The sequence below is a fragment of the Fonsecaea multimorphosa genome (assembly GCF_000836435.1).
Source record: "Fonsecaea multimorphosa CBS 102226 unplaced genomic scaffold supercont1.17, whole genome shotgun sequence".
Lineage (NCBI taxonomy): Eukaryota > Fungi > Ascomycota > Eurotiomycetes > Chaetothyriales > Herpotrichiellaceae > Fonsecaea > Fonsecaea multimorphosa.
The window spans coordinates 123540-150852 of NW_015971651.1; the positions used below are offsets into that span (position 1 = coordinate 123540).

The window sequence follows — 27313 nt, forward strand, 5'->3', positions numbered from 1 at the left end:
CACACAGAGAGAGAGAGAGAGAGAGAGAGAGAGAGAAAGAAAGAGAGAGAGAGCCAAAAGGCCCCCACAAGATAGAAACAAGATATATCAACATCACGCTGCACCGTCTAGTTATAGTTAACCCATCATCAATCAAACAATCAACTTTGACCACGCAGTTCTTGCACCTCTAGTTGAACGAATACTTTCTTACTCCTCTTCTCCATTGCGATGAAAGAAAAGAACACAAAGGTTAAGAAAGGTGAGAAGGAAGTAAAGGGCTGGAAAAGCCCGATGCCAATGTCACTTTGTCAGGCGAGAAGGAAATCACAGCCTTCAGGAGGAGCATTCAGAGCACATAACAAAGTGCTCTCGCAGCTGGCTCGGGCAGGCGTCAAGTTCAGCAAGTTTTCTCAAAAGTGATTCGGTATTGTCCACCCGCGTTTGAACAAGGTAGTTAAAAAGCCATCCTTGACCGTGACAAGTCATCTGCTGAATGATGCCAATGTCCAGCTTCGAATTCTTCCTTTCCTCAAATTAGCCATGTGCAAACAGATCATACTGTGGGCGGTCTCAAAACGTATGTGCCGGGGTTGTGTCGCAGGCTTGTGGTGCTCGGTCCTGGTCCTGGTCCTGGTCCTGTTCGATGCCATACTGGATATTTTCCACAACTTTTGTCTGTCCATTTTTGCCCTGGTCCCTGTCCCATACCTTTGTTCCACGCTCTTGCTCCCTCGCTATGCTGGCAGTAGCCCCTAGACAACAACAACATACACATGTGCACCCACGAGCTCCAACGCAACACGTTCCCATCGATGCCGTACAGTTTTGTGCGCACTTGTACCAGGTAGTTTTTGTTTTCTCTAGGCCTCCATGCTCCCTTGTTCGTGTCACCTATTCCTGGGTTTTGAACCGCAATTTGTGCCCCTTTGCGCATCATCTTCAATCCCCAACCCATGGTCCCGAGCAAAAACACAAGCCAAGTCTCTAGGTCGTCCCTCATATGCAAAGATTGTCCCATTGCCGGCGCTTTCGACCAAGTTCAAACCCTCCAGCAGCCCAGCCTCCAGCACCGCCCGCCAATATCCACGATACAAAGCTAGTAAACAGATGTGCATTGAATCTGCCAAGAATCAAGTACATGAAAGTCGGGGAAAAAAGAAGTACACAACCTTGCTCAACATGAAAGATGTCGTCGGAGTCGTTAATCAATCAATGAATGAACTTTAAGTGACGTTGAGAGGCGACTTCGGAAGGCAGAGTTCGGGGGATTAGGGTGTTTAGGCAGGGCTTTTCGCGCTCTGAGGACCACCGTTGCGACGAGGGCCTTGGTTTTCATCAGGCGTCACCATGCTGAGGCTGTCAATGCCAGCAGAGAGGAAGGCGAAAGGGTCTCCACCAGGTCCGTTGCCGTAGAAGCCATTCTGAGGAAGATTGCTCGGTGCATTCGTGTCAGCAGCACCACTAAAAGCAGCTTGAGCCGCAGGGCCGAAGGAGGAATGAGACATGTTGCTGGAAGCGTATCCAGGAGTCATGCTACCCATCTGGGGGAAGGGAGCGGCCGGTGGGCCACCCATTCCAGAAGGCATGCCAAATTGACTGGGGGGCTGAGCAAAAGCGGCTCCAGAACCAAAAGCAGCTGCGCCAGCACCATATGGAGCGGGTCCAGGGGTGCTTGCCATCGAACCGGGTCCCATACCATACTCTGACGGTGGTGCCATGGGAGAAGGATAGGCTGAATCGACCACGACTGCAGCTCCAGCACGAGGGGCACCGCAGCGCAGACAGTTGACATTCTTGGCAAAGTTGTGGTATGAGCAGCCTTCTGCACCGCATCGCCAATCACCAGCTCTGAAGGGGACAATACCAGCTCCACCGCGGCCGTGATGTCCCACTCCATGTCCATGATGTCCCATGTGAGGATGATGACCCATCATGTGAGGAGGTCCATAACCGGCGTAGGAATTGTAATATGGATCAACACCCGTGGCTCCTCCGGCGGGGAAAGAACATCTGAAGCAGGCAGTACGGCGTTGGAAGTTGGAGAAACCACATGAGGGACAGTTCCAGTCGCCTGGTCGTGGTCGGTTTTTGCTTGGAGGGAATGGAGTCAAGATCTCGGCGGCACGATCGAGGACTCGACTTGAAGAAGGCGAGACCTCGATGGCCTTTTCGTTGAGGGCGCGTCCGTTCATACAGAGACTTTCAGCGGCCTGAGAGGAGGAGATTTGTGTTAATACCAGATCTGAGTATGGGAACGGTGGTGAAGACAAGACCGTGTGGGAGAAAGGGTTTAATATCAGTGCCCTAGACGTGAAAGTGGGAAATGAAAGTGAGACATACCTCTTCGTGCGAAGAGAACACGGCGAAACCTGACCCTGTAGGCTTATGCTGATCTGGAGTACGAAGGGTCCAAAAGGCGATTGGCCTCCCTCCGAATTGAGTGAACCAGCTCTCGAGTTCTGACTGAGTTGTGTCGTGCGGAAGACCGTTCATGTGTAGGACCTTGCTGCGTTCCTTCAGGAAGGCATTCACATCGGCCCTGGCGTCCATGGGGCGAGTCAGAACATCCGGGTGTTCATGGGCGGGCTGAGACTTCCGAATGAGGCCCCGGAGAACCCTGGCCAGAGTGACTGCCTCTTCCATGGCGCGGCGAGGGGAGGCAGGCGCCAACGCCTGCAGATGGAAGGGCAGGTTGTGCTTGATTGGCGCCGACGATTGCACAGGCTCCACCTCAAGAGCAGCACAGATGTTTGCTAGAGAACTGGGGCCAAAGGGCAGGGACTCCGGGTGGTGCTGCTGCCACCGGGCATACTCTGAACGCAAGTCGAAGGTCCGGGAGTGTTGCAGGTAAGCCGGTAGGACGACTGCCTTATCGCGGGCTTCTCGAGGCAACTGGACCCGCAAGTCCCAGGAATCCAGTGTGACAAAGGAAAACTCCAGGTTCTTGGATATAAGGTGCTCCTGAGCAAAATGGTCAAAGCGAGTGACCGCATCCCGGAAAGAGCCGGCATTGCGGACGTGCTCCCAAGTCAAGGTGGTGAGGCTGGCTGTGATTTCAAGGGTCAGTTCATGCAAATCTCCGTCCTCCCGACACAGAAAGTACTCACTGCAGAGAGGTGTGATGGGCGTGTTGACGGGCTTCACCAGGACGCTTTCCCGATAGATCTGGAACATGTGTCAACAGGTCCGGCCGTTTCTTTCATTGCCTCTCATCTTCCTTGTCCTCCTCCGTAGCAGGCACCGCCAAGAGACATACCTCGTCACACGTCTTACTGTCGAGCAGGATCCAACCCAGTTCAATGACTTCTGCAGAATCCTTTGTGACATAAACACCATGTTCATCGCAAGTGGTCGCAACGTGAATGACCACGTAGCGGTCAAGCTTGGGGACTGACGGAGCAGCGGTCGCCATGACGGTCGGAATAGGTGACAGTTCGATACGCCGGGAGGACGGGGGCCAGGGCAAATTATCGAGCAAGTCGAGACTTTGGGCTGTGCTTTGACCTTGTCAGCCAGGAAATGAGAGACGCGGGCAAGTGAGGAAAGGTACCAGAGAAGAGCTCACAAACGTCGAGTCAGAAAAAAAAGCAGACGCCCGACCCAACTCCAGCAGCTCGGGAAAGGTAAGTGCAGGACAAGAGGCGAAGATGAATTTGATACAGGCCAACCTCTCTCGGATTCCCCCTGACGACAACAGGATATGGAGGAAAAGAGAGACAAATCGACAACGATTAAAAGGGACGGGAGTGGTGCCGGTGGCTGCGAAGGTGAGTTGGGGAGAAAGATGAGAATCCCAAGTGGAAACTAACAGCAGAAGAGATGGAGTTGAGTTCGGGTGCAAAGCAATGCAAGCAGACAAGTTTGTCGAGGCAAAATCGGGGGAGCTAAACCACAAACTCACGTTCGACTCGGCTTTTTCAGTCCAGCGGTCCAGTCAGTGCCAGTCACCAGTAAGTGGCTCGGTGGGCTTACTCTATCCCACTCCAGGGCTCCCACGCAAACCAACCCACTAAACCTAAGTTAAGGAAACAAACGGCTGCAGCCCAGAGACCACTGACCGAATTCCTGGGTTTTGCAAGCGATTCTCTCTTTGTGCTTTTTTTTCTCCCACGGTCAGAGTTCAATGCTCACGGTACCCACGTCCACGGGGTGCTCGGTATTCTCAGATGCGTGGGCCTGCGCTGGTCGTCGGGGCTGTTGCTGTCAACCAGATTTCTTGAATCTCAGGTGCATGGAAGTGCCTCAAGGATCTCCATTCACTCCGGGGGCCGCCAGGCGAGGGTACCGTGGCCATGGGTTCACCATGTCGTCCTACGCATCTTTGATTGACGACCGCACAGGAAAAGTGTACCTAATATGAGTGCAACCAGCACCCCCATTGATTTCTGTTCTCCTAACACTGTCTCTTTCATCCCGCGACGTCTTATTTTACGTTGGCCTCTCGTGTATATCTGCAGTATCTGACAGCCTTCTTCGCGTGCAGCTAACCGCGGCCACACTCGCACAAACCATCATAAACCAAGGACGTCAGAAAAATTTCATAATGGATTCTCCCAGCTGCACGGTCAGTGTGGCTTGTTTCAGGACGCTGGGCCTTGGACTTCCGGTAAACGGCCTGGTCAACTAATGCTGGTTGGTGGAGCTGCGAAGCACGGTTCAAGTAAGGCTCCGTTTGCCAATTCCGTGAGCTAGAAGCTCCCATGCGTGCCAGGGCCCAGGGGATTCGGAGAGGCTGCGACTTAGGCTACGGCAGTACGAGGTAACTAACGGTGGGCTGCTGCTAGGCCTAGCTACCACATCCACCAAATTCCGGAAACGTGGGATTCGCACGAGGCCTCTACAAAAAAGCTTAACGAAAAAGAGATACCACTTGGTCAAGCAGAACTTGACACTCTTGTGCTCCGGGACCGCATCCATCCTCAGCGCGGGGATCCACCCTCGACTACCAGGTATGCACTTTCTGCAGGCTGATGCGTTGGTCTTGAGGTCTTCCATGAGCCCCGAGTATTGGCGTGCTGCCAGTGGCGCTCCGAGGGGCCCCTGTGTACCACAAAGAGGAGCTCTTGTGTTGACTGTCTTGTTTCCTTGCACTGATTGACGCAGGTTGACACAGATTGACAATCAGGGTACTGTCCATCACATCACGGCTGTCAATGCACGCCGAGTGGGCAGACAACAGCCCGCGGTCGTCCACTCTGGTAGAGCCTCTTGGTACCGCTCCTGCTAATCTGGAACGTCGAGTGACTTTCAAGTCCAGAAGGGAAAGGCGCCTATTCCCGAGTTCCGGTGCACGAGCAGATGGGTTACGACCAGGCCCCAAAGGCTAAGGCAGCAGGGGTGTCGTGGCTAGGACCATGACACGCCATCTCAGAGTAAGTGACACTGCCTGACAAGGAGGTACCTTGTGCGCCTCGAGACGAGCAACCGAGGACGATGGAATGGTCACTGTGCAAGATGCACCCTATATTGGGAATGATGAAGAAGATAGGGAGCACCCGCACTGTTTCCCAAGGCAAAATACCCATCTAGGTAGGTACAGACATAGTACTACTAGGTCAGTATGAGATGGGTGTGATGGGCTTGATGCCATGGGAAGGGCCGCCTGAAATAATAGGCTTGCTGCGGGCTGCAGGTGCTGAAGGGCCACGCCCACGCGCCGGTGCCCGTTGCCTGTGCCCGTGCGCCGGGTTGCCCAGTGCCCACACAGTCCCAATCCCTCTGCCCTTCATCCCTCTTCGGTGGCCCTTCAGGTGCCTTCTAATCGGCTAAGAACTTGAAGCTAGGCTGATACTGTAGCTCCCCACCTCTCTCTCTTTACTGCCGACGTCCAACCAAACCACTTTTGGCTTCATCTCTCAACTTGCCTGTAGGTAGTACGATCCCATCATTCATCATCACATGAACCATTGATGCCATACCAAGGCTGATCCACCTCATAGTGATTTTCTCTCCTGGGAAGATGAACGAATGGCATTGCCATAGAGCTTCAGATCTGAGGTTACGAGAAAATAAAGCACAGATGGCCAATGTCAATGTTGACATCTTGTCCGGGGACGGATCGACCTGTGCTACGGCTGATCCTGATGCCCAATGCGAACACCCATCCCTGGTGGTGCTGCTGTCAACTGTCACCATAAACAAACCGCTATATTAGGGACGAAAGGCTGGAAGCTCACTCTTCTGCTCAAATCTCGCTCAAAAAATCAACCACGATCTGCCGCTGATCGCAGACGGCGCTAGAACATTGACCTAGAGAATGGTCAAATCGAATGCGGCTTCGTAGCCATTGTAAGCCACGCCTCTCAGATTCCAAGCTGATCGTTCACAGGTCTGCGTATTGCCTCCAGCGTCTGTGGCTTTGGCAAAAATCCTCTTATCTTTGCCCTTCTCCATCTTGATCTCGGCCTGCCACAAAGTCCAGGTCCACCGGCTCGCATCTTTGCCGCCATCCTCCAGGTGCGCATCGGTCCAAGTTTTGCCTTCGTCTCCAGACACCTGAACTCTGACAACCGGGCCTTGGGCGCCTTGTGGAACGGCATACCCAAGCACTTCGATCGTCCCGGAAGAAGGCAGAACAATGGTGGAGCCCGAGGTTGGGTGTGCAACACAGGAATTAATGGGCATGTCCAGCATCGAGGGACACTGGTCCCAATACTTCTCGGCGGTTTCAGCACAAACGGCCTCGGGCGGCAAAATCTTGTAGTCACGCTGCTGATAGAAACATGGTGATTCCCTGTCGGAGACAGTGATGCGGTCGAGCCATTTCACAGAACGAGCGCCCAGCACTCCTGGGACGATGGCACGAACGGGGAAGCCGTGTCGGGCTGGCAGTGGCAAGCCATTCATCTATCGTCCGAGCAGTGGCAAGTTAGCAGAGGTGCTCCCGAAAAGGGGGAAAGGTTACGGTGCGCCCTCCATTCGTACCTTGATCGCCAGGATCACATCCATGGCTGGGTCCATAGCCCGGCCGAAGGGAATGCTGCCCCCATACCACTCGTCGGCCTGAGTCCTGCCGCCGTAATTGGCAAAGTGGACATGCTTGGGTCGTACCTTGTCACCCATGGTATGGTGATCTTGGACTCCGGCCGCGAGCAGGATGTCACGAACTCGAGGACCCTCCCACACGCATGTCATTAGAGCAGCATCTTCCCAGTCCACACCCAAGACCTCCTTGATGCGGGTGCGCATGGTGTGTCGGCGGTTTCCTGCGCACTGCAGCGTGCAGGCCACCCTGGCTTGCGGGAAGTCATTCATGAGCTGGTCGACGGTGAGACTAAGGGTCCTGGAGACGAAGCCTTCCCCGTCAACTGTGACTCGGTGGTCAGTTCCGATTTTGTGCTGAATTGGGCCGTGGTTCCGGTCATAATTGTCGTTTTTGGTGATGAAGCTGTTTTCCCCATTAAGAGGCCATTCTTGCTGACGGAAATGGAATGCCTCCATACCTGGAAACTAGGTCGATCATATACGGTTCCCGGTTGATGGGCTTCTCGACCGTGCCATCGTCGTACGGACAAACTCTGGCCTATTCCAGCCGGTCAGTCATTGTGGTTCTCTCCTGATAGGCCATAATGTACGGGCAACGAAATGCACGGGCAGACTTACAACTGGCATAGCGAGGGAGTGCGGCGTCTATGATGCTTTTTGGAAAGATGACGCTCGGAGAAGAGATATGGTTCTTGGGATTGAAGATGCAGTGATTTGGGGTTGAGGGAGCGGTGGGAGAGTGGGAGGTCAGAAACACAAGGTGGTGTTCCCACCGCCATCTCGCAATTGCATACCTACGCTGACGCTGTTCCCCGAAACCCCGATCATTTGCTGAGAGGAGAATGGCCCAATGTATAGCGAGTGCGGGGCAACCCACGCCGGCACAGGATCGGGGTCTGCTCCATCTGCAGAGTGTTCCCTTTACTGAGTGTAAGGATCTTGCCTGAGTCTCAAAACCCGTATACAACTAGTATAGCTGCCAATATCGACTAGCAAGGCTGAGCAGATCAGGATCTTTACCCACTATGTATTATTGACTGGAGCTGAAGAGCCCAATAGGGAGACGGATTCAGCCACTCAGAGGCGACGCTGAACGGGATCCATCAAGCACGCAATTTACGGTCGATCATAACACTCTGACTTACCTAGTGCTAGCATATGGCGTGTGTACACGCGGCACTTGCCGGGCGACGAAGCTGCCAATAAACACAGGTGGATCAGTACAGATAGAATATGTAGCACTGCAGCCCTGACAGCTTGCACGTAGCTTTCCTAAAAGGTGGAAGGCCATTTGATGGACATGACAGTTGTTGACATTTGTTGGTCTGAAGTCTGTCTCTACGCTCCGCAGTATCTGGATCTTGCACGTGACAAGGCTAGGACTCGGAATACCTGCCGTATAAAGAAGCCGTGTCCTGGAGATCCCTCGAAACTTCTCCAACTCCGCAATGCCCTGACATGCATGCGAACCATCCGATCACTTTCCGACACAGCAGTTTCTCAATGTACCGCGACGAGCAGAATCAGCGATTCCGCCTTTCAGCATGACCTTGTGGAGGTTTGTTCCCGCCCGTCGCTTCCTTCTTCCCTTCCGCAGAACATCTGGCTGACCCAGTCTGCAGCTCTTACAAGGCTCTTTCTCCAAAGACTCGCGCTGTCATCGGTGTGGCGCTGATGCTCAATGCGTCGGCAATGCTGTTGTTCTCCGACCAAATCGAAGCGTCCCTGGGTTTGACCCCGCCTCCTGACGATCGACAGAAGGTTTTCAAGGTGTACAGCGTGGAGCGGGAGACGAAGGGGTGATTCAAGAACTATCAACAAGGTCGGACAGTTGGCTTACAGTCCATACACCCTCCCTACAATAGGCACACAACGTCTAAATCCGGTCCCTGCGGCGGACTTGGCTGTGTATGTTGCGAGTGGTTATACATGGCTAGGACATGCGGACCTATCTGGAGGCGTGTCTCAAGTTGGATCGCGATATGTCGTTGTTCGAACCCGAGCAATCCCGGATGCAACTTTGGTCCACAGAAGGTTCCCGTCAATCAAATGGAACAGGAATGGACGTCAGTCGGCGTCCCGCCAGTGGTAGCAGGATGGTAGTCATGTGACTGCCCCGGAGCTCGGTGGGTTACTCAACACCTTGCTCAACCGAAGCTCAGAGCTGTTTGGAGGAACAGAAGCGGCAGAGAAGACGGACTCAGCTGGGCTGGGAAAAGGAGGAGGAAAATGTCCATTGGCACTGGATCAAACCAGGATTGTGATATTTTCTGAACGTCTTGGGGTTTCGGGTCGACTGGGTCGTTGTGGCAAGAAGCTCCAGAACCTCGCGCCGGCCTTTCCCAAGTTATTCTCTTAGCCCACCTAAGGATCTGCCTGATGAGGAGGCCTCCCTTGGACCAGCTGGTGTGGCATGATGCAACATTTCCCCGATGAAGAAGGGAGCGTGCTCCACACCTGAGTATAAGGGCATCCTCGCGTGGCAAGATTCTGTAGCCCTCTGGTCGATTATTGAGGCAGTTTAAGAAGTGTTGCATCAGTCAATACAACATCCTCAAGGGATATATAGTGTAATAAAACCCCCCAGTACAGCTTGATTACCTTGTCAACATATACTGGGTGGTGCTAGTCTCTCGGTGGTTCATTAACCCGGAATCACCGAATAAGATTATCTTCCTTCCTGGTTTTGCCTCGTTTTCCAACGATACCCCCCTTTTTTTTTTGTGTGTTGTAAACTGGCGAAGTGTACAATTAAAGCCAAGCATTGAACATTCGACCTCATAGCCCATTGGGCAGAGTCCCAGGAATACCTCCAAGATTGGTTTCTGTGATTCTAATAACCCTTTAAAAAAGACCACGGCGTTCGGGGAAAGAAGCTATATATTTGTATCCGATTGGAATTCATTCCCTTCGCTATACAGATGGCGGCGAGCAGACCGACGCCGATGATGCTGTACAGGCTCAGCCACACGCCGGGGCCTCAGCGCGGTCATGGGTCATTGCTCTCGATTGTCAGGACGTTTGCGACTTCAAGGTCCCTCCGCCTGCGCACGACGGAGCTCGACGGACCCAAACTGAGCGGCTTGAAGGTCAACTCCGCCCGTCTCTGGGACACGATCCACACCACGGCGCAGTGGACCTCCGCGACGAAACCGAAGACAGACGATATCAGGACCGCGGGCCTCTCGCGCTTGGCACTCGGCGACGAGGACAAATGCGCCCGCGACTGGTTCATATCCACCACTCAGTCCCTCGGGTGCAAGACCCACGTGGACCAGATGGGCAATATCTTCGCCATCAGACCGGGCCTGTCGTCGTCTCGGTCTTTGGACGCCCCCACGACGTTCGCGGGCAGTCACTTGGACAGCCAACCGAGCGGTGGGCGCTTCGACGGCGTCTTGGGCGTCGCCGCCGGGATCGAGATGTTGAGGGTCCTGAATGACAATTGGATCGAGACCGAGGGCGACGTGGGTGTGGTGAACTGGACCAACGAGGAAGGCGCCAGGTTTCCCGTGAGCATGATGGGGAGCTCGGTCTGGTCCGGTCGCATCGGCCTGGAGAAGGCCTGGGGTGTGCACAGCGTCAGCAGTCCCGGACTGCCCCAGGCCACGGTCAGGGACGAGTTGGAAAGGATTGGGTATCTGGGAGATGTGCCTTGTTACCACGATGGGAAGCCCGGAACGCCCCTGGGTGCACACTTTGAACTGCACATCGAACAAGGGCCGAAACTCGAGAGGGCGGGACAAAAGATTGGGATCGTCCAGGGCGTTCAGGCTTACAAGTGGTTCACCGTCACAATAACTGGGAGGGAATCGCACGCCGGAACCACGGACTTTGCGAATCGCGCCGACGCTCTGTATTTTGCAGCCACGTTTCTGCACAAGATCCGCAAAATCGCGGAAAGTTTGAGAGGGTTGGCAACCGTGGGAATGATGAATGTCTCTCCCGGGAGCGTAAACACCGTTCCCGGACAGGTTGTGATGAGTTTGGATCTGAGAAATCCTCTTGATAGAGGTTTGGAGAGGATGGTCAAAAAGGTCGAGGAATTCATTCAGCTGGTCAACGAGGGTGACCATACTACAGACTCAGATGACGCGAAGGGGCGCACCGGCAGAAACAACAAGAGACCTTCTACGGCAGCGCCCTCGGAAAGGGTTTCAAGGTTAAAGGACAATCCGCTCACCAAGATCCGCATTGAGATGAAGGAAGACTTTTCGAGCAGCGCCATCACCTTCAATCACGAGGCCATCAAGTGTATCGAGGAGAGCGCGCTGGCTGTCTTAGGAGGCGATGCGAGCAAGCTCCAGACGATGCTGAGCGGCGCAGGCCACGATAGCGTCTGCACCAATGTGCACTGTCCTACGGGAATGATCTTTGTCCCTTGTAAGGATGGCGTTTCGCACAATCCGAGCGAGTGGTGCGACGAGGAGGATTGTGCTGTTGGGGCGAATGTGCTCTTACATTCAGTGTTGAGGATGGATCGTTTGAGGAAGGAGAGAGGGGACTTTGACTGAGGGAAGACTGAGGGACAAAGTAAAGAATGGAAGAAGACAATGAGGCAACATTCAGGAGCTTTGAGGAAATAATGCTGCAGCAGAAACGCTGCAACTGACCATAACAAGATGGAAGCCTGGATGCACGACAAGTTCGTCATTGCTCTATGTGGTTCATGGGAGTCTGCACAGATATCAGATCCGCTGCTCGCTCCGAGATATGCTCAACTCTCTCTCGCCTGTGTGCGAGGTTTTCGTCAATGTGCTTCTCGAGAAAGAGGTCGTCATCACGCAGCACTGTTCGTGCGCAAAGGGACAAGCATCCGATGAAGCAGATTCTCCGACTTTTTAAGAAGCCGGAGGCGCACCGCGACCACGTCCGAAGCCGCCACGGAAGGTAGGCGCAAACTCGCCAGGAGCACCGCCCTCTTTACCCTCACCACGATCCTCGCGACGACGATATCCACCCTCACGGTCACCGCGTGGTCCACCGCGGCCGCCACCACGGCGCTCACGGTCATCACCACCCATCATTCCACGTGGAGGAGCATGGCTGCGCTGCTGCTTGATGTGCGTCGCAGGCACAATCTCAGCGGGCAAGTGAAGCCATTCACGCAGGTAGTCCAGACCCTCAGGAGTCAGGGTGTAGTAGTAGTATTGCCAGGAGAACTGCGTCTTGAGGTAGCCACGGGAGGTGAGGGACTGGCAAGCCTTGATGACCTATAATACAGCATGTCGCGTTAGTTCCCGGTTGGCACACTCTTTTATTGCGGCTTTCGGGTCGAACATACGAAAAGGTTCTTGGTGTCGATGTCGCCGTGCTTGGGGAGGTTGTAGTCCTTCTTGGCCACAAGCACACCTTCACGGAAGAGATACTCGTGGATCTTCTTGCGGTCGGCCTTGGGGATAAGCCTGCAAAGCACACAATTCGTCAGTACTTCGAATTCTGGAGGAGGGCAGCGCGCAGATCCCACATTTTGGCGGTCTTCCTTAGTTTTCTTTAAAAGGACTTCGGTGCAGAGTTGAGAAGCTGGAGGAGATGTTGCTGCGAGTTCCTGGCGCTCTTCGGGGAATCGCACACAACAGGAGGTAGACTGGGAGAAAAGAGGGTGGTAGTAGTGGAGGAAAAGGTCAAAGCCACAAGGACTTTACAAGCAGGCCCAGGCCGAATGTGTGAGAGTCTACGCCAAGATTTTAGTCTTGGCATTGTCTACAGCGGATCACTAAGACAATCTGGAGCCCAGCCGAGCCAGCGCCCAATGCCAATACCTGCCTAGGGCTGTTCCAATAGCCCGCCGTACGAACGAAAGCCCACTGCACCCTTGGCAAGAAAATTCTTGGCATGCGACCCGGCGCACGCTCTCGATTTTGCGATTTTTGGATTCGTGGGATTGAACGACCCTCTTGCACTGAGACGACAACACACATACCCCATCTCAACGACATCTCGACGACATACTCTTAATTGCTCAACTGAGGGATTGCTGATTTGCTCAGGTCAGTATTCGAATATCTGTGTCCACGAGGTGGGAGATGAAGTTGGATTGAGAATACCAAACTTTTGATCACTCGACCTCTTTCTCCATCCCTGCGATCACTACCTCCTTTTTGTGGGCATACAAACGATCTGAACACTGACGAATCTGTCCTCTTTGCAGTTCCTCCTCAGTACCGCAATCATGGGTATCTCACGAGACAGCCGCCACAAGCGGTCTGCCACCGGTGCGAAGCGCGCATACTACCGCAAGAAGAGGTACATTTCTGCCCATCCTGCCAGCAAGGTTTTACCGAACAAGAGAGAGAGAGAGAGAGAATAAGGCTTGGACAATTTGCAATAACTGACATTTTGTGTCTCTACCTTACAGAGCATTCGAAAAGGGCCGCCAACCAGCCAACACCCGTATCGGGGCTAAACGCATCCACCTCGTCCGCACCCGGGGCGGCAACACCAAATACCGGGCCCTGCGCCTGGAGAGCGGCAACTTCAGCTGGGGAAGCGAGGGCATCGCCCGCAAGGTGCGCGTCATCGTCGTGGCCTACCACCCTAGCAACAACGAACTGGTCCGCACAAACACCCTCACCAAGTCCGCCGTGGTCCAGATCGACGCGGCCCCGTTCCGAACCTGGTACGAAGCGCACTACGGCACCAACATTGGAAGGAAGCGGACACAGCAGACGAAAGCTGCAGGCGCGGGGGCTGCGGCTGCTGAGGCTGGTGCCGGGGAGACAAAGGTCAGCAGGAGCGTGCAGGCAAAACGCGAGGAGCGGTTGAAGAAGAGCGGCAAGATCGAACCCGCCTTGGAGAGACAGTTCGAGGCCGGTCGGCTCTACGCCGTCATCAGCTCTCGGCCCGGTCAGAGCGGGAGAGTCGACGGCTATGTCCTTGAGGGTGACGAGTTGGCCTTCTACCAGCGAGCTATCAGAAAGTGATCGGAACAACAAAAAAAGCAAAACTCTCTCTACCGGCGACGACAAACAATCGTTTGGGCGGGGGAGGGCAAGAATGGGCTTGGTGATTGCATCTGCCGGAAGGGGATGCTTCCGTGAGGGGCCCTTTGGCTGGTGGTGTGGAAATTGCAGGGAGAAAAAAAAGACGAGTCCCCCAAAGTCTCGTGGACAATAGCAGTCGATTTGACAGGGGCGATTGTGTCTTGACGATTACGAAGACGAAGGAAGATGAGGTTCTGTCGTGGGGCATTCAGCTTAGATCATTTTTCTGCTCTGCTCTTGCTTCTAAGCCATTCGATGCCCACTTGCTCACGGGCAGGGCAACTCGTTGAGAGAGACAGACAAGAAAAATGTAAAGAAAAGTGAGGAATCAACGGCTAGAATTCAATTTCAATCATATTGAAAAGGTCCTTTCCGCAGTCTTCCTGTTCAAGAGCTCGAATCATCGTTGGTGGTTCCATACCTTCCGAAAAACAACTCGGACTTTCTGTCACCCATGCTTCCATGTATCATTCACTGTGAATGTGGACATTTGGTGCTTATGCTCCTTTCGGCCGACAAGGTCTGCTTGACAAGAAGTCGATTGTCCTGTTTGTTTCGATCCAATAAAGCCTTTTCAAGAGCTCTGTTCCAGGCTTCTTCTGGCCACCAACAAGACCCGTCCCATGGAGTTGTATCCGTCCTTTCCCAAAGCTCATTCAGTCGTAATACGCTCGAATGCTTGCAGCCTTTCTCTTGGTATGATGGTCAATGACATGGCACCGTTCGGCCCAAGGTTTTCATCTCTGGAAAACCCTGCTCGTAGTGAGGGATGATGCTGCTGGAAGTCGCTGTAGCTCAAAGGAGAGCATTTCAAAATGCGGCTGACAGACATCACAGACGAGGGTGAGGTGACGTTGCAGCCGTGAAGTCGACTTCAGGACTCAGTCATCGGTCAAGTCTCACCGAATCAGTTAGCCATCTCGTCAGCAAGATTGGGCAGAGAGTAAACTTACCGAGAGGCTCTTCAGCACCAGTGTCCTCACCGAAAGAGAAGAACTCGTCACGGATTCGTTTGGTGTATTGAAAAACCGAGGCTTCGACTTGTGGATTGTGTGGAGTCATACCTGTCATACCCATCTGTCGGCTGAGGGTAGCTGAATTTCGTGCGTACGCGGCTTGGATCCTGGCCTGGCGTTCAGCTTTACGGCGCACAGCCCGCTCACGCAGTTCTTGAAGCTTCTTCTCATGGACTTCCATTGCAGTGAGAAGTTTTCCGTGGGTATAGTAGAACTCCTTGGAGACTTTGAAGTTGAAGAGGCTGTCTGCCGCAGCCACGCTGGCCTCCTGAAGACGAGTCTTTTCGACGTTCACTTGGGCTTCAAAGCTGGCTCTGTCGACATTGCTGCAATTCGCAAGCTTGGACAGGGCGTTGGGGATGACCTTCATGAAATGGGCCAAGAGCTGCTTGTCATCGCGAGTGATGAAGAGAGCGCGAGTGAGCTTGACATAGAGTTCAAAGCCGACGAACTCAGCTGCCGCCATCAACCAGCGACCTTGAACTTGCAGGAGATGCTTGTAGAATGCCAACAGCTTTTTGCCACCATGAGAGCTGACCAAGAACGAACGAATGGCAGACAAGGCAGGCCGAAGGTTTGCGTACTGGACCTTTGGGCCGGGTTCTTTGCTCAAAAGATATTCGACAAATCTTGGAGTCCCGAGCATGTCTTGGACAGGAAGGGCTGCTTTGTGGTGGAGGAAGTGGAGTAAGGCCTTCTTGTTGTCTTCGTACAGGAGGGTGAAGTAGGGATCAAGAGTGACTGACTTTGGTGGCGCAGCTCTCAATGCAAGGGTGAGAGTGGTGGTGTTCGAGGACATGTCGGGAGCCATGGAAGGAAGCATGTTTGCTGATACAGAGGGATTTGATATTGTACAATTACTCTGAAGATGGTATTCTTCTGTGGCGATGGTGTTTGATGATGAGTTGGCGAAGGCAGAGAAGGTTGATGGTGAGAACGAACAGAAATGAAATATATATTCACTGAGATTCTTGAGAACCAGGAGGCTGGGGTCAACACTCCCGAGGGTGCGGCAGAGCATGATTTCTCTGACTGGAACGACGAGTGATACCGGTATCACTTTGGCTGATGTGTGGCCGTGTGTTCTATCTGCACTCCTCCCTGGCCCTGCCACTCAACAGCCTACTCTTTGACATGCCTCACGGTCTTCCTCGAACGTTTTGATTCCCAGGAAAAGCACAGGAGACAGTCTTCGGCGGCTTGGGAGTTGGGCAGCGCCATTATCATCATCATCATCATCATCATCTCACAGGATGGTGTCTCCCAATTTCATCATGGCTTTTCTCAACGTCTGGACATTTAACGAGGATGCCACCGTGGCCAACCAAGTCCTTCTCTTTGCTTGTTTTGATCTGAGCAGCGTGAGCAGGATTAAGGCTTCGATTGTGCGAGTTACACCACGAACTGCCGGATCTCGATGTTGATGTATTGGTCAGCAAATACCTGTACCGAGCGTCCATGAGTGGTTGAGGTGATTAGGGCAAACTGTACGTACACGGCATGGTAGGAAAGACGCGCCGTACACCTACCTGTATAGGTATATATTGATTCGCCTGAAGCACGAAGCCCATAATGGCGACTTAGTGCCGCGATCAGGGGTCGTCATTCTGCAAAGAGCAAACAGACAACGTCGTGGGCTGAATAAGCAACCCAGAGCTGATGCAGGTCGAGAGTCCATACAGCACGTTCCTGGTTCTTGAGCCTCGCGAAGCTGGCGCAGTTCATTATATAGGTTGATCACGACCAAGTCAGTCAATACATACAAGACAATAATGAACTTGGAAAACAATGGTAGCCCCGAGACATGTTGCAGAAGCAAAAGAGTCAAGACGTGGCTTGGTGGGCAGCGTGGCAGGTGGCAGGTGGGAAGTTGGAAGTGGGATTGTTTGCTAAATGCTCGAAGGGGAAAGGCACAGCAAGGCCCAGTAATAAGGCCCCAAGGGTGCAGATTGCAGCCAAATGATGCCTGGGCACTTTTGCGAGGTACCTAGCGAGCTAGCAAGGCCCAGTAGTTGGCTGCACCATTTCTACCGAGTACGAGGTACCCCGTCTTGACCGTCTTAATCGTCTCGACTCTCAACAACTCATTGCGGCCACATTCTTCCTTACCACTCTCCTGATATCGACCGCAAAAGAATTGGTCTCCAGGACACCAGATGATCCTCAATCCCAAGTCAGAGCTTTCTACCGCCCGCCTCCCACCTCCTACGCCCTCACACATCGCCTCTTACCGAGACCTGCCGTCTATCTACGTTGGCAACGCGCGCCTCTAATCGAAGACAATGGCTGCCTTGATGGCGCTCTTGTTCTTCATCGACTCCAGACACTCGGCCCATTGCTCCAGCTTGAATGTCTTGTTTACGATCCCTGCCACCTTGACCTTGCCCTTGTCTGTTCAACCAACGGTTAGTCATATCGGCTTGGAAAGAGCTAGGGATGCACAATTCATACCGAGATAGTCGATGGCAGCTGGGAACTTGTATGTCTCGCTGAACGACCCGAGGATGGTGATTTCGTCCCCGAAGATCTTGGTCGGTGGCCACGACACGCGGTCCTTGTTGCCGTAGACGCCATACACCACGAGCTTGCCACCTCTTCGCACATAGTTGATGGAATCCTCCAAGATCTTGACACTGCCCGTGGCTTCAACCACAACGTCGAAGCCATATGGGTTCTCTTTCTTGATCTTTTCGAACTGCGGGCCCGGGTCTTTTCGGGACAGCTCAACATACTCATCAGCCGCATCCAGGGATTTGGCGAGGTTCATCTTCAGCCCCTCCGGTGCGGCAATGACAACATGGCAGCCACCATTCTGGCGGAGCATCTGTGTCAAAACGAGTCCCGTAGGTCCCGCACCGAACATGAGCACGCTGGAACCCATCTTAGGCGCAATCTTGTCCAGACCGTGGGCTGCACAGGAGGCGGGCTCGAGAAGGGTGGCATCGACATCGGACAAGTTCTTGATCGGGAACACTCGTTTGGCAGGGTATGCGCAGTACTCGGCAAAGCCACCGTCCATGGTCACACCGTGGGCTTGGAAGTCTTCACAAAGAAGCTCCTCCCCGCGACGGCAGTAGAAGCATTCTCCACAGAGTTCCGAGTTGTCTGCGACCACCCGATCACCGACTTCGAAGCCCTTGACTTTAGGTCCAAGGGCTGCAACCACGCCGACGGTCTCGTGCCCAGGGATCAAGGGGAACTGTGACTTCTGTCAGGGGCCTTTTTCCGCAGTCACCGCAATGAGCCTGTTGCTCATACCTTGGCCAAGAATTCACCCTCGTGGATGTGCAGGTCAGTGCCGCAGACACCGCAAGCTTTGACCTTGAGCTATGTCCTGTCCTCAGCATTTCTCTTCCTTCAGTCTGTGTCGAGTCTACATACCAGGATGTCATGGTCGCGGAGCTTGGGGAGAGGGACCTCGACGACGCTGAACTTTTCTGGCTCGTCGTACTCTAGACACGCACCCAAATCAGTCGATGGTTCAGCCAGATTTCATCTGACCGCTTTTTCTTGGAGTCGGGACCCAAACGGAGCGTTGGGAGAGAGTCATACTCAACGCCTTCATCTTGGAGGGAAGACTTGCGGAACCCATATTGATCGAGGTTTTCTGGTCTATGGAAGAGTGCAACAGTACAACAGAATGGACAAGTTGCAGAAGGTACTGTATGGGAGGAAGAGTAAGAGACTATAATCAGGAAGGTCGACTGATCACGAAAGAAATATGTTGAGGGGGAGATCTTCCCGCCTGCCACAGCTACCAGACGTAGCCAAACAGCAACAAAACGATAATAGCTTGGGCAGCGCAGCCGAGTGCGGGGCGAGTTTCTTTGCTTGATGGAAACTTTTCCTCGACATTTCCCGATGACCAACCAAATGCCCATGGCCGATCTCACGCTCCTCCGAGATATCATCGTGCAACCCGTGCCTTATCTCATCACCAGGAGCCAGACCTCCTGCGGCCGCAAAACAATGATGTCGTCCCCTCTGCTTCCCCAGTGCCGGGCGTGTTCACTAACCATCCCCGCTATGCAGTTCGGACTTTCTCTTACCGCAAGCTGGGAAATCTTGTGAGAAAATTGATCCATGGTCCTAGTAAAGTCGGTGAGTACAGCCTTGGGGGACCAAAATGCTCACGAGGTTGAAGCAGCAGTTGCAATTCGTCCTTGGTGTGCTTTCAAGCAAATACTATCCCTTGGACAGTTTCCTATGCGTTTGGGAGTTGCCTCACATCGCTAATCAAAGTTGCAACTCGGGGCGCCAGACACTCTGGGCTGTGTTACAGAGTTTCTTACTCGGACCATCTTCGCCGACTCTTGCTCCCTTGGCCTGATGGCGCCGCGCACAAAAGCACCTTGTCTCCGGCTCCCAGAAACTGTTGCACTTTCAACCAATTGCAAGACCAGATGATCAGGGAAAAGTCAGACTGCTCATGCAGCTCGTATGAAACTCTTTTGTCGCGGCGGCCGCCAACGAGGGCGCGAGATGCGGGTGACTAAATACTGCCCAAGTCGGAATTCCTTGTTGCTCCTCCTTCCCTCTAAACACCGAGAAAAGTCCACCATCTAAAAGAAAGGGGCACGCAGATGCGCTTGAATCTTTTACCGTCAATTCCCCAGACCGTCTCGTCTACCTTGCTCGTTGCTTTGTCGCCTGACACCGTTAGCCTGCTGGTCCCCCAGGGGGGAAAGCAACATGCGGGATGGGGACAAAAGGAACGGGAGATGCATGTATTTTTGTTGACATTCTGGCCGAGTAGTCCGGTACTAGCTACGGACCTCCTTCTAACCCGCAAGGCACGGGCAGGTCCCTTTTTCAAGACTCAGGAAGAGAAGAGGGCAATCCCTTCCGCGCCCTTCGTCTTTCGCCACTATCTGTCGTGCCTTCATTACCGTGGTAGGATAGATACTGAGGTAGTAGATATGACTGGGCGATTTCTAGTTGCTCGTTTGCAGACCGGGAAACAGAAAGTGGTTGCCATACTTTTTTCATAACTTGTGCATAATAGGAATCGTTCTACTTTTCCTATACACCGGAGCCAGATTGGGGGTATCTTTCATGGCCTTCCATTCTTGACCCAATGCAACCAAGGCGCAAAGCCAATGCAGTGCGACAGACATAATGCTCCTCATCGAGTCGCCGCAAAATGAAGCGAGCCCCAACCTCCCGACTTCATTAACCCATGCGGTGTTCTCGACTTCCAAGCTGCGCCTTGTTTCCCAATGAATGCCACGGGCCCGGTACGAAGCTTCGCGTTTCAGACTTCCCTTACCAGCGCCGACGCTTCCGAAACGACTCCAGTGAAATGCGTGACACATGATCCAACACAGAGAGCATAGCGAGCCCTATTTCGTCCTTTGGCATCTGCCACTTGCCTCGCCCATATCGTGCATCAGCCCAGCGCATGACCAAGAGACCTATTTCAACCCAAATCCTTCGCTCCCCTGCACAGCCATCCAGAGTTTCTCCTCCAACTTCTCTCTCGATGCATATCGATACAGACTCAGGGTATTAAAGCATGTTCTCGCAATAGGGAATCTCTCCACCGGGTCATTCGTTGGCCTTCCAAGTTCGTCCATTTCCTCCTTGGCACGAATCAACTGGATGCGGATCACCAGGTTGGTGGCACCCATGGCCGGAATCCGATCGCTAGCCGTGATAAAGCTGAGGATCTTCCGCTGATCCATAGGTGATACGCGTGCGAAAAACTCCCAGAACCAGACAACTTGGGGCTGCTGTTCGGGCGGTCCTTCCTGCTTGGGCCAGCCTTCGTATGTCGCGACGGCGCGCAAGCTAGCGATGTCAAGTGGTTCATCAGAGCCTCGCACGAGAAGCTCGATCTCTTCGGGTCGGAACAGGGACAGCGCATTGCCTCCACAGACAGTGAAGAAGCCGCGTTTAAACGGTTCATATTGCCTCGCCACAGCTGTGTCGAGGAGATAATGGATGTAGAGGTCGACAAATTCTCGACGGTTCGAGTTGGTCACCGCTCGTTTCTCACCGCCAGGACACAGCGGAACCTGGATAACGTCTCCATAGCGGTCCATTTCAGCTACAAAGTCGCGACAGAACGTCTCCTCCACATCGCCCTCAAACTCAAGCAGCTGCCTGAAGCCTCGCGCCAGAGCAGGCCGAAACTCAGCCAAGTCCTCGAGGGTGAACCCATGGCCGACTTTGGGAACTGATGACAACTTGTCGCTGGTCGACGGCGCTGAAGCCAACATCTTCTTGAAGACAAATGGAGGGAACGCCACATCCAAAATTGTCGAGTTGTAAATGGCCAGTCCGACCAGAACCCCAACCAAGAAGAACTGCTCGGATGATTCGAAGCAAAATGGGTTAAAATAGCAGTAATGAGAATCGTCATCGTAAACGAACAGTCCGTGATGAGGATCAAATATCTCTCTCACCAGCAACAAGAACCATTCCTTCCGAAGACCGCCTGCATCAACCCCTTCTTCGCCCTGAAAATCGATGCGCAGGCCTTTCTTGATATCACTACCGCCAGATCCGACCACCTCAGAAACGCTACGGAGACTATCCTCGACCAAGCAGTCTCGCCGAACTTTCAGTATGAGATACTGACTGACCGCTTTGCGGCTGAGGATGCTGTCAAAAAAGGCTTCTCTTGCTTTGATCTCCATCTGTCTTCTAGCATCGTGCTCGAGGATATGGATTTTAGCATATATGCTAAGGAAAAAGGGATATTGGCAGAAGGTAAACTTTGTCTTGGTTGTCTCCCATGTTTCGAAGTCGGCCACAAGGTCTGCATAGTCCAGCATCGTATTGTAGAAGTTGCTGATTGGTATTATCTGGCCGTGAGAGTATGCGTGGTACTTAGCATTGAGACCTGGATTCTGCAACCTCTGCTCGTGCGCCGCAAAAGCATCCCTCTTTCGCGCGGTGTGGCCCACATTCGCATGGAACAGCAAAGCCATAACTCGTGCGGCCACGCGGATTTGCCAGTCTTCACCGTACGAAGACAGCTTGGGCTTTCCGTCAGACTTGCCTGCTGAAGTGGAAGAAGGTCTGCCTCCTAGCGCGGCGTGGATTTGAGAAGCATGATGCATCCCAGAGTCAGAGAAGCTAGGAACGAGCCCCTCTGTGGGATTGATGAGTTCGTGGGCCGGGGTCTTCTGTTGTCGGGAGAGTCGGTAACTCACGAAGCTGCCCACCATTTCCACCGTCCTTTGGAAGTGGCCATCAGAGTACCTAGAAAACCATGAAACTAGATACTGGTGGATTTCGTTCGAGAGATTGGCCAACAGGCCTAGTATCCGCTTGATTATACCCGAGTGGTGGCCGAGACTTCCTGGTCGCCTACCACTGCTTGGAACACGTTTTGAAGGCGAGTCACGAGCTCTGTCATCAATCTGTTTTCCCCCGGGGATGGGCGGGTGAGGTATTGTAACCCCAAACATCTTGCCTGTCTCAAGCCTCGCTGGTGTCAATAACGGGTTCGCTAGAAGTATCAACAAGAACCGACAATCATCGGGATGCTTCAACGGTTGCCTGGGCCGTTTCAAGAGGTTCTCCGTAATCTTCAGCAAGCTCCGCTGTAGGTGTATTCGAGACTCGATGATGTCTCGCTGAATACTCTCTAAAGAGGTGGAGTACCAACACTGTTGTGCCTTTCGATCTGTCAATTTAGGCCTCAATTCGTGCCACCGTTGTTCCCAAAGATCGCCTGCGTATATCACTAGGCGGTACCATTCAGCAAGTTCGAGCCAATTGATCCTAGGATTTCTCGCACTTGCAGAACTGCGAGTCTTCTCTGGCGACCTGTCTCGCTGGTGATGAGGATCTTTCCCCGACGTACCCACACGCCCATTAGGAGCCCCTAACCACCATGACCCGTTCTCCGCAACGTCGCCAAGTAGCAGGGTTTTTGCATCAAGCTCAGATAAGAAGACGTCAGGCTCGATTACCGGAGTTGAAGCTGGTTCGGACAACTGTCGTCTCTGTTGTGTCCCTGAAGCAGACCTAGGTTTAGGTTCTTGAGGTGGCCGGGGGGTAAGAAAAGACTGATTTAACGTGGCACATCCAACAAAACAGCCAGCAATGTAGTTTTCAACCAGACGAAAAACGTCCGATCTGGGGCCGGATAACGTGGTTGAAGGCTGTGCAAGCTCTGCAGTTTGTCGTCCTCTAGCGTCCTGGGCCCTGTTGTGGGTCGACGCGGACGAGTTGAAAGGATCAACGGGGTGACCTTGAACAATGGATGGCCCGCCATGGCGGATGGCGTGACGAGGAGACAGATTAGAGACCTCTGAAGGGCTTCGTGGTTTCATACCTGGGCGTGGCGATGGCGGTGGGGAGTCCTGTTCGGCATTGAGCTGTCCATACAAAACGCCTTCTGGTGGTGTTCCGTCCAAGAGAAACGAGTCTTCGGCTGGCGAGTGATTCTCGATTGGAATTGGGTGAGGAGGGGTAGAAAGTTCGTCGTGCTCAATACGAGATTCGAGATACTGCCTGAGACAGCGATCAAGCAGTGCTCTCGTCCTCTCAACCGATAGAGATACGATTTTGCGCTGTAACGAGGGCCTAGCTGCCGATACTTGGCCATCATCTTTGGTCTCCGAGTTGTATTCAAGATCATTGATGGTCAGGCACGTCGTACATCGGAATACTTTAAGCCCTTGCGGCCACCGGACGGTCGAATCGCAGGTCATACACTTCCCCGTGACCGGCTGGCGGTCACCCCGTGGTAGAGAGGCATCAGCTGGCAGCTGCTTCATGTTTCCTTCTTCGTGCCGAGTCTCGCGTGTTCCATCCAAATCGATGCCATGCTTGCTCTTTTTCTCCGACTTTTTGGAACCGAAGATGGACGGGAACGGGTGACTGAAGGAGCGACTGTGGTTGAGCTTTGCTGTGCCAGAATCTGGTGAATCGGGGAGGGGTTTTCGACGCAGTGTAGGGATCTCGAATGTCTCGGCGGTAGCGGTGACGGGAGGCGGGGGAAGTGGTCGATTGAGGTCGGCGGTCTTGGGTTGATCGTGGCTTGTACTCCGAACAAGCTGGACGTTGCGAGGACGAGACCGGCTGGGACGGTGGTCGTGGGACGCAGATGATGGCAGCGACGCCATTGTCGTCATGCAGAATTGCGACAGAGCCTCAGATCTCGGTGATGGGGGGAGGCGAGCAAGGGATTCATAAAGAGTGGGCTAGTGAATCCGATTCACGGACCCCGTGGTCGATGTCTCAGAACCTGCGGACTCAAGCGGCAGCACAAGCTGTTTGCGTGTTTTGGTGTATAGGATAGTGTGACTTGGTCACGATGTTCATTCGCTTAGAAAGCAAGTCCCACGGGTGGATTTGCCAGGCAATCCAGCAATCAATCTCCTGGGATGGTGTCGCAGCACTGATGGTCGAAGTGAGGGAGAAGGAGCCCCAGCATATTGTCCCGTCACAGACGTTAACAATACTGCTGGGAGCAGGGCAGGCGCGATCAGCGTCGTTCACGAGGTGCTTTGGGCGGAGGCGGAGGGAAACGAGACGAGTGTAGTAGACCTCATCGCCACCAGACCGCAGTCGAAGTGGGTGCAGTGTCTAGAAGGAAAAGTGGTTCTCATGGTGGCATTGACGAGACTGCAGGTGTTTTGCGAGGGGGAATTTGCCAAGGCCACTGAGAAACACGGTCGAGGGAGTCAACAGCGGCAGTAAGGGACCCTGGTGATGCTGGGACCTGACAGGGGCCCCTGTAGCCTAGTGAGCCTGGGAGACTCTGAAGCTTCGGGACATCGGCGCGCGAGAGTCAGGGGCTAAATTGCTTGATTGGGGGCGTGATGTAGGCGCTGTCCACTGGGAGGAGAGCCTGAGGGCTCCGGTGGGGGGGACGTTTACATCACCTCCGAGCACACCTGCAGATACCTATTGAGCACAGATATTGTGCAGGGGGGGAATTACGGAGCCTTGCAAGCGAACCCTCTTTTCACTACTACTGCTTAGGCTCTGGGGATGGGCCTTTGAGCATTCTATTTTCGGTGTCATTTCTCCCGTACAAGTGTTATTGAACTCTCGCTAGGCGTCTCCCCATCTTGGGTTTCCTTCATAGCTAGGTGACAGGTCGCCAGGTATGGATGCGCGGAGGCATTACAGAGTCGTTGGCCTGTGTCATGTCATACGAGTACGGGTCTTGTCTCAAGTCCATCAGGACCTCCCCCGTCACTCTCGTAACATTCATCGCTTGCTGCTAAAATACCAGTGCCAATTCCACTAGCTAATCCCGTTCGCTAAGCCTTCAAAAAGCAGCACAGATACTCTTCCCATAGCTGTGTTGGCTCAGGGCCGATTAGTCGTCAAGTCCGTATTCTTGAGCTAGCTTGTCGGCTGCAGTCAGCCCAGCAAGGTACGCCGTCGACTGGGTGTGGTTGCTGCAGAGCCTTGTTAGCATATGTCTCAGACATGTAGTCCATAGGGTAGCATGACTTACTTGCAGACGATGGGGACGACACTCATATCAGCCACTCTCAGATTCTCCACCCCAAACACTTTGAAGTTTTTGTCCACAACGGCGTTGTCTTCGTCCTTACCCATCCTAGCAGTCCCCATCATGTGCCAAGTCGAAGCGCTGCCCGCTCGCCAGAAGGCGAGGATATCATCATCCGACTCACTCTTGGGGCCATCAATAGCCAGAGTATCTTTCTGGAACTCGGGGCTCTTCATGACCCTGAGGACATCTCGTGTAGCCTCCACTGCCACTCTTTTGTCAAAAGGGTGGGAAAAGAAGTTGGGGTCGAAGATAAGTGGCTGCTTGGGATCAGATGACTGTAGTCTCACAGCTCCGGTCGATTTCTGATTGAGGATAAACAAAAACACGCAGGTTCCGGCCTGCGCGTTCTCTGGGTCGAGGAAATTGGGAAGCCATGGCCCATTAAGGAGAAACTCGTAGTGAGGAACTGTCGGCTTCCGCAACTGATCTTGATCTTCTTTTGGCAGGGCTTGGAATTCTGGGGTGTCATACAATGTGTCCAACTTGAAATACCCGACACCCAGAGTGCAGGCGTACTCCGCCAATGGGCCGCTACCATCTTTTCCCCACGCAGCTCGAGCTGCGGTTTGAAGCTCCTTGTTCTTGTAGAATCGGGTTCTTTCACTCGTGTGGTCTGCTCGGAGAGCCGGGAGCATGATATGGTGGTGATCCTTCAGATGCCTTCCGACGTTTTCGTTGCCTTTGACGATGGGAATGTTGAAGCTTCTAAGTTCGTCAACGGGGCCTATGCCGGAATGCATAAGGATCCTCGGAGTGTCAAGGGCGCCAGCCGCCAAGATGACTTCTTTGTTGGCTTGGATTATCCGCCCGTCGATGGTTTTGATACCGGTCGCCTTGGTGCCATCGAAAGTCACTTGAGCCACTTCGGTATCGACCAGGACGTGTAAGTTACCGGGTGATCCCACCAATGCATCTGCGGATGTCGATCTGATTCCTTTGTATGCCGTTGCGACGCATGCGGCAAGGCCGATTGGATTTCCGGAATTGTGGTCTGGATTGGGCTCTGCGCCATTGGCATACCAGATGTCCATCAGTGCTGTGCAAGAAGGCTCCCAGACCTGAGGAAAGCCGACCTTGATTGGCCCATCGTACCCATGATCTTTCGGATCAGGGTCAAGGTACCGCTTGGCATCACCTGGTACATTCGGTCCAGTTGCGGAATAAGATTCGATCCGTTTGTATCTCTTCTGGGCGTTGTTCCAGCTCCATTCTTCATCATCCACCAGGCGTGCGATCTCATCATGGTCATCCTTCGGACCAATGGTCCAGACGGAGAAATTGATGGCGGTACTCCCTCCAAGACCTTTACCACGATCGTAGTCAATCATGTTCCCATCGAAGCCTTTAATGGGCGCAGTCTTGTAACCCCAATTCTGCGATGGGATCATCCGATGAAGCCATCTGTCCGCGTCGGCACGGACATCCTTCGAGTCATTCTTGCCCCCAGCCTCCACGAGAAGGACCGAAGGACGTTGCTTGCTGTTTGCCAGGCGGGCTGCGAGGATGGCTCCTGCGGCGCCGGCGCCGACAACGACGAAGTCAAATCTCTCTGGCATCGAAGAGCCCATCTTGGTTGAGGAGATATATGTGATGATTTCGGGGGATGTGGTGGTCGGTATGGAAGGGATAGCTATATTTCGTAGGTGTGCCTTTTCTTTAGAGCACGAATGCCTCCGCCAGCCGCCATCCACGACTTTATATAGCCGAACCCGACATGGCGAAACAGACCCCAAGAGATTGACCCATTTCAGCTTACTGGGACATTTCCTGGGCAAAGAGACGCCCTACAACCTCCTCAGAGCAAGATTCCTTGGACGAAGCGGCTGCCACCTCACCGTACCATGCTCGTATACGCTGCG

At 53.5% G+C, this 27313-nt stretch overlaps 11 protein-coding genes across 11 annotated transcripts; 3 read left to right on the forward strand and 8 right to left on the reverse strand.

The window, feature by feature from the left end:
- Positions 1-552: 552 nt before the first annotated feature.
- Z520_07955 (uncharacterized protein) lies at positions 553-937 on the reverse strand (the record flags this gene model as incomplete). Its single annotated transcript, XM_016778452.1, is given in 2 exon segments — positions 553-734; positions 754-937. 2 exon segments carry the CDS (start codon positions 935-937, stop codon positions 553-555), a joined length of 366 nt encoding a protein of 121 aa, XP_016630300.1.
- A 322-nt stretch (positions 938-1259) lies between these two features.
- Z520_07956 (uncharacterized protein) lies at positions 1260-3394 on the reverse strand (the record flags this gene model as incomplete). The annotated part of the gene is made up of 4 exons (XM_016778453.1): positions 1260-2192; positions 2323-3029; positions 3090-3147; positions 3239-3394. 4 exons carry the CDS (start codon positions 3392-3394, stop codon positions 1260-1262), a joined length of 1854 nt encoding a protein of 617 aa, XP_016630301.1.
- A 2837-nt stretch (positions 3395-6231) lies between these two features.
- Z520_07957 (uncharacterized protein) lies at positions 6232-7422 on the reverse strand (the record flags this gene model as incomplete). The annotated part of the gene is made up of 2 exons (XM_016778454.1): positions 6232-6828; positions 6907-7422. The coding sequence occupies 2 exons, from the start codon at positions 7420-7422 to the stop codon at positions 6232-6234; spliced, it is 1113 nt and encodes a 370-aa protein (XP_016630302.1).
- A 1088-nt stretch (positions 7423-8510) lies between these two features.
- Z520_07958 (uncharacterized protein) lies at positions 8511-8769 on the forward strand (the record flags this gene model as incomplete). Its single annotated transcript, XM_016778455.1, has 2 exons — positions 8511-8524; positions 8589-8769. 2 exons carry the CDS (start codon positions 8511-8513, stop codon positions 8767-8769), a joined length of 195 nt encoding a protein of 64 aa, XP_016630303.1.
- A 1118-nt stretch (positions 8770-9887) lies between these two features.
- Positions 9888-11480, forward strand: Z520_07959 (uncharacterized protein; the record flags this gene model as incomplete). The annotated part of the gene is made up of 1 exon (XM_016778456.1): positions 9888-11480. The coding sequence occupies one exon, from the start codon at positions 9888-9890 to the stop codon at positions 11478-11480; it is 1593 nt and encodes a 530-aa protein (XP_016630304.1).
- Positions 11481-11807: 327 nt separating this feature from the next.
- Z520_07960 (uncharacterized protein) lies at positions 11808-12435 on the reverse strand (the record flags this gene model as incomplete). The annotated part of the gene is made up of 3 exons (XM_016778457.1): positions 11808-12179; positions 12251-12371; positions 12398-12435. The coding sequence occupies 3 exons, from the start codon at positions 12433-12435 to the stop codon at positions 11808-11810; spliced, it is 531 nt and encodes a 176-aa protein (XP_016630305.1).
- Positions 12436-13138: 703 nt separating this feature from the next.
- Positions 13139-13889, forward strand: Z520_07961 (uncharacterized protein; the record flags this gene model as incomplete). Its single annotated transcript, XM_016778458.1, has 2 exons — positions 13139-13212; positions 13325-13889. 2 exons carry the CDS (start codon positions 13139-13141, stop codon positions 13887-13889), a joined length of 639 nt encoding a protein of 212 aa, XP_016630306.1.
- A 941-nt stretch (positions 13890-14830) lies between these two features.
- On the reverse strand, positions 14831-15776 carry Z520_07962 (uncharacterized protein; the record flags this gene model as incomplete). Its single annotated transcript, XM_016778459.1, has 2 exons — positions 14831-14847; positions 14903-15776. The coding sequence occupies 2 exons, from the start codon at positions 15774-15776 to the stop codon at positions 14831-14833; spliced, it is 891 nt and encodes a 296-aa protein (XP_016630307.1).
- Positions 15777-17234: 1458 nt separating this feature from the next.
- Z520_07963 (uncharacterized protein) lies at positions 17235-18557 on the reverse strand (the record flags this gene model as incomplete). The annotated part of the gene is made up of 5 exons (XM_016778460.1): positions 17235-17356; positions 17417-18164; positions 18224-18292; positions 18347-18417; positions 18518-18557. 5 exons carry the CDS (start codon positions 18555-18557, stop codon positions 17235-17237), a joined length of 1050 nt encoding a protein of 349 aa, XP_016630308.1.
- Positions 18558-20379: 1822 nt separating this feature from the next.
- Positions 20380-24048, reverse strand: Z520_07964 (uncharacterized protein; the record flags this gene model as incomplete). Its single annotated transcript, XM_016778461.1, has 1 exon — positions 20380-24048. One exon carries the CDS (start codon positions 24046-24048, stop codon positions 20380-20382), a length of 3669 nt encoding a protein of 1222 aa, XP_016630309.1.
- A 1205-nt stretch (positions 24049-25253) lies between these two features.
- Z520_07965 (uncharacterized protein) lies at positions 25254-27022 on the reverse strand (the record flags this gene model as incomplete). Its single annotated transcript, XM_016778462.1, has 2 exons — positions 25254-25335; positions 25395-27022. The coding sequence occupies 2 exons, from the start codon at positions 27020-27022 to the stop codon at positions 25254-25256; spliced, it is 1710 nt and encodes a 569-aa protein (XP_016630310.1).
- Between the last annotated feature and the right edge of the window lie 291 nt (positions 27023-27313).